This window comes from Penaeus chinensis, chromosome 40 (genome assembly GCF_019202785.1).
Source record: "Penaeus chinensis breed Huanghai No. 1 chromosome 40, ASM1920278v2, whole genome shotgun sequence".
Classification (NCBI taxonomy): Eukaryota; Metazoa; Arthropoda; class Malacostraca; order Decapoda; family Penaeidae; genus Penaeus; species Penaeus chinensis.
Genome location: NC_061858.1, coordinates 2493026 through 2498025, shown reverse-complemented (window position 1 = coordinate 2498025; position 5000 = coordinate 2493026). Strand labels below are relative to the sequence as shown.

The 5000-nt window shown below is 46.2% G+C and overlaps 1 protein-coding gene across 2 annotated transcripts in view; it reads right to left on the bottom strand.

Annotated features, from left to right (window-relative positions):
* Positions 1 to 5000, bottom strand: part of LOC125047297 (glycoprotein-N-acetylgalactosamine 3-beta-galactosyltransferase 1-like) — a 27265-nt gene that overhangs the window by 4469 nt on the left and 17796 nt on the right. The window contains exon 8 of one of the 2 annotated variants that reach the window (XM_047645543.1): positions 89 to 127. The exons of the other annotated variant lie outside the window; for it this stretch is intronic. Within the exon in view, the coding sequence (XP_047501499.1) occupies positions 92 to 127 (36 nt within the window). The 3' untranslated portion in view covers positions 89 to 91. The remainder of the gene's footprint in view (positions 1 to 88; positions 128 to 5000) is intronic. 2 annotated transcript variants of the gene reach the window in all.

The following is a 5000-nucleotide window of genomic DNA, read 5'->3' as shown; positions in this document are numbered from 1 at the left end:
CTCTCTCTCTCTCGTTCTAAAGATAAAGCAAAAAATACTCCAAATTTATTTTTATTTTTTTCTTAAAATGAGCAAACTAATCACTTACACTTCACTTAGCAGGAGTCTGTCCAAATCGCTCAATGTCCTGAAATAAAAGTAATTAGGAAATAACATAAAGGGCAGGAAGGCCTATATATATAGAATTTAGTTTCTTAGCCTTTTGCCACATCAAAGGCAGACGGCTTGATTATCGCTTATCATTAGGTTCTAATTGGCTTAGAAACCGTTATATTCAAACAAATGCTATCAACTCCCTAAGAATATTGTATGGAAATAATTAAGATGGTTATTTAGATTATCAGCACTTTTTTAAAATAGCAGTTATGGGTTCCCAGACGGCTTACTGGTCCCTTACGGTCAGCCCCCCCCCCCCACCCCTTCCATATTCTCGTTTTTTGCTTACTGGGCGATGCCTAAGCGAAATATGGTCTTTATAATTACGGTATGAGAACTATTGTTATAAACAGTACCCCCCCCCCCTACATTGGACTGAGCCCCTTGACAAATAATTCCCCCCAATCCTTTGCCCGTTGTTGTCGTGGGGGGGTTTAAGAGACGAAGACTGAGACCCAATGATGGGGAATTCCTCAACCTTGGGACTCAGCCATCGACTCAACTAATTTTGCATAGTCTTTTTTCCCACTCATACTTTTCGTTTCAGTTTCTTCACCAATCCCTTCTACTATCCACCTCCTAAGGTGTGAGAGCCGTGCTGAAAGGATGAAAGGCTGACTTTGTCAGGAACCATGGGCACGGTATTCCCCTGCCATACCTGGCCCTTACCCCTCAAGGGGACCCTGAGGGGTGGACTATTTTTATCCCAAACATACTCCAGGCTTATCATGGCCAATAATGAAGACATAACCCCAATCTTAGGGGCAATGAGGCTTGCCCCTTTATCAAATAGCCCCAATCCCAGCTCTCCTTTGACCACGGCTCCGAACACTGCAACAACTCCCCCCATCATCAATGCATACTAGTACAGTATCAACCCTAATCAACGACCAACCTCCAGGAGACATTTCTACTCTCCCGACATGCTCAACTTAAACACCTTTACTCCCACAACCTTCTTCATCAACCATCCCATCTGCCCCTTATTACTACCTTACAACCTTATTGCCCACCTCCCCGTAACACTACCCCCCTCAACACTACTCCCTCCTCCACACGTCCCCGTACTTCTACTACCCCCACCTCTACAAGAATCCTAAATATTCTATTTAGCCCAGCCAAATGAGATCGATTTTTCGTGATCCCTCCCACAGCTCCCTACTCTCAAAACACCCTCTTCCAACAATGCCTCCAAAAACAAGTAGGCAAAGTCTCTTTCCGTAACCGACCCGACCACTCCCGTCTCGTCACAGTAACAACTGAAAACCAAGCTATAGCATTAACATAACTAACTGATCTATGTGGTAATCCCATCCCTACAGAACCTCATCCAACCCTCAATACTTGCACCGGAACTGTCTCTATCTCCCCAACAGATTGCCCAATCTATGACAAAGAATGGTCAAATTGTGGAGAGGACTTACTCGCTTGTCTCACAGACTATGATGCAACATATGTACAATGCTACTTCATTCCTCCCAGAGGAAATCGTATGAAATCCATCAACATTGCCAAAATTACTTTCCGCAGACATGACCTTCCCTTTAATGTTTACATAGGTGGGAAATCCCTACCTGTCCGACCATACCAACCTCCTCCTTGTCAGTGCCAAAATTGTTGGTGTTTAGGACACCCAGCCAAACACTGTCATTCCACAGCCAGATGCCCGCTATGTGCCCAACCTGGCCATACTCGATCAAACTGCTCTGCACAATCACGTACATGTGCAAACTGTGGCGGCCCCCATAATGTATTTTATAGAGGCTGCCCCACCTACAAATTTGAGTCTAAGGTAGCAACTCTCAGATTCAGACTTGGACTCACTCTACGTGAAGCCAGACAGGAAGCGCGTCGACGAGGCTTTTCTCTTACCCCCTACTCCAGTAATGTTGCTCACTCTGCCAATTCCCCTACCTCCCAAGCTCCTACACCCTCTCCTAAACCCAAGCCCCCTCCATCTAACTTCCCCTCTTCTACCTCCTACCTTCCCCAGTCAAATTCTTTTGCCCATCCTAAATCCAGACACCCCAATCTCTACTACAGCCCCAACACCTTCCCCTCTCCCTCCCCGCACTACCCGCAGCAGACAGAATAAACGTTCCACCCTCTCTTCCCCTACCTCACAATCACCTCCACCTTCCTTTGCCCCTATTTATCAGACACCAGACTTATCTTCCCCCCATCACAAGAAAACCTTTATCTCACAAAACTCTACAACCAACCCCATTACAGAAACTCTTGAAGATATCCAGAACTACATAATAGAATCCCAAACTGATACTTATCCACCTTCAAATTCTACAATTCCCGCTCCCTCCACACTCAAAGTGACTGCCAATATCCATCCTCCTCCTACTCATATTCTCCCTACACCCAATCTTCCTACCCCATCCCAACAAAACCCATTCCCCCTGACTCCAGCCCCACCTATATTAACCCTCCCACTATCCCCTCTATCCCTTCCACTCCCTCCTGGATACACACGTGAAACCCTCATGTCACAAGTACCCTCTTCCCCAGACCCTCTTCCTCCCGACACCCCTCCTGATACAACACCACCTCCCCAACCTCATTCTTTATCCCACCCTCTAGCACCTTCCCCTTCAAATTCTCCAATACGCACTGCAATCTTTGCCAGTAAATCAACGAAAGTATAACTATCCTTCATTGGAACATTCGCGGTTTCCGAATGTTCCTCTTTCAGTCCCACATATTCTATTGTCATGCCCACGTCCTCCCTACATAGACATCCCAACTTATCAGACATCCTTACAGAATCTCACACTTCCTGCTTTGACAACCTGTTTTCCTCCCTCAAACACATATATATCCTTCACTTGATCTAACCCCTTTACATTACCTCATCCGACCCTAACCCATTCACTTACCAATCCTTTAACTCAGCTTTAACAACTAATCACTAACCCAACCATCCTTCACTAACATTAACTATAGTGCTATATGACCTTAGCTGTCTAGCACATTTATTTTGCTTTTAACCATTAACCATTAACCATTAACCATTCTCAGACCTCCCCAACCGACTCCACTGCAGAAGCTCTGGGGACCTTCAAAACTTATCTAATCATGACCCAGGATAACATGTCTTCACCTCAACCACACTCCATTCTCTCTACTCCCATTTCTTTTATACTCAAAATAACTGGCGACCCCCCCCCCCCCACAATCCCTTGCCCCAACCTTGGGACTCAGCCCTCGACTCAACAAATTTTGCATGGTCTTTTTTTTCCCCTCCTACTTTTTCGTTTCTGTCCCTTCACCAACCCCTTCTACTATCCACTTCCTAAGGTGTGAGAGCCGTGCTGAAAGGATGAAAGGCTGACTTTGTGCCTGTCCTGAACGGCCTGAGGGAGCCATGGGCACGGTATTCCCCTGCTTTAGTTGTCTAGCCCTTACCCCTCAAGCGACCCTGAGGGGTGGACCATTTTTCTCCCCAACATACTCCAGGCTTATCATGGCCAACAGTGAATAACCATTAACTATTAACCATTAACCATTAACCATACCATTATTAGAGGCAATTGCCTCTTTATCAAATAGCTCCACCAATTCAAACTCGCCCGATTCCCTGACCCCAGGCTCTCCTTTGACCACGGCTCTGAACACTACAACTAATACCCCCTCCTCAATGCCGACTAGTACAGTATCCACCCTAATCAACACCCCAGGAGATATTTCTACTCCCAACATGCTCAACTTCAACAACTATACCCCCACAACCTTCTTCATCAACTACCCCATCCTCCCTTATTACTACCTTACAACCTTATTGTCCACCTCCCCATAACACTACCTCCCTCAACACTACTCCCTCTTCCACATGCCCCCGTCCTTCTACTACCCCCATCTATACAAAATTCTAAAATAATCTATTTAGCCCAGCCAAATGGGACCGATTTTCGTGATCCCTCCCACAACTTCTCACACTTTCTGCTTTGACAACCTGTTTTCATTCTTCAAATGCATATACATCATTCACTTGATCTAACCCCTATACATTACCTTACCCAACCTTAACCCATTTACTCGTCAATTCCTTTGCCCAACTTTAACAACTAATCACGAACTCAACCATCCTTCACTACCATTTACTATAGTGCTACATGACCTTAGATAACTAGCACATTTATTTTGCTTTTAACTATTAACCATTAACCATAACTGGCGACATCCTCCTCCTCCTCCTCCTCCTCCTCCTCATGTCCCCCCTACTCCCCTTTCTTCACCCCCCCCCCCCCCATGCTTCAGCCGCATCATCCCTCCTCTCCTAACCCACTAGAGCGAGCTACAAAAAGACTGACAAAAAAGGCAGACAACGAGCCACAGAAAGACTGACAAAAAGGCAGACAACGAGCCACAGAAAGACTGACAAAAAGGCAGACAACGAGCCACAGAAAGACTGACAAAAAAGGCAGACGAGACCAAAGAGGCTGACCGGGCAACTGACAGATAGGAAGAGTGATCCGCAGAGACACGGGCACAAAAAACAACAGACAGACGGACAGAGGCAGGCAGAGCAACAGACAAACAGACGGAGTCCCACCCCGCCCCCGCATTCCGTGCCCTTATTGTCGTGGGGGGCTTAGGAGGCGGAGACTGAGGCCCAAAGTAGGGGATCACCTCTGCCTTGAACCCCGGCCCTCGCCTCAGCTAATGTTGCAGGGTCTTTTTTTATCCCTTCTTCTCTCCACTTAATTTATTTTTTACTCTTTCCGCACTATACTTTGTCATAATACTATAGGATCTTTGATGTCTGGCACATTTGCTTGTATTGGCCATTAACCATTCTGGAAATTCACAAACAACGCGTGTTGACTCGGCTG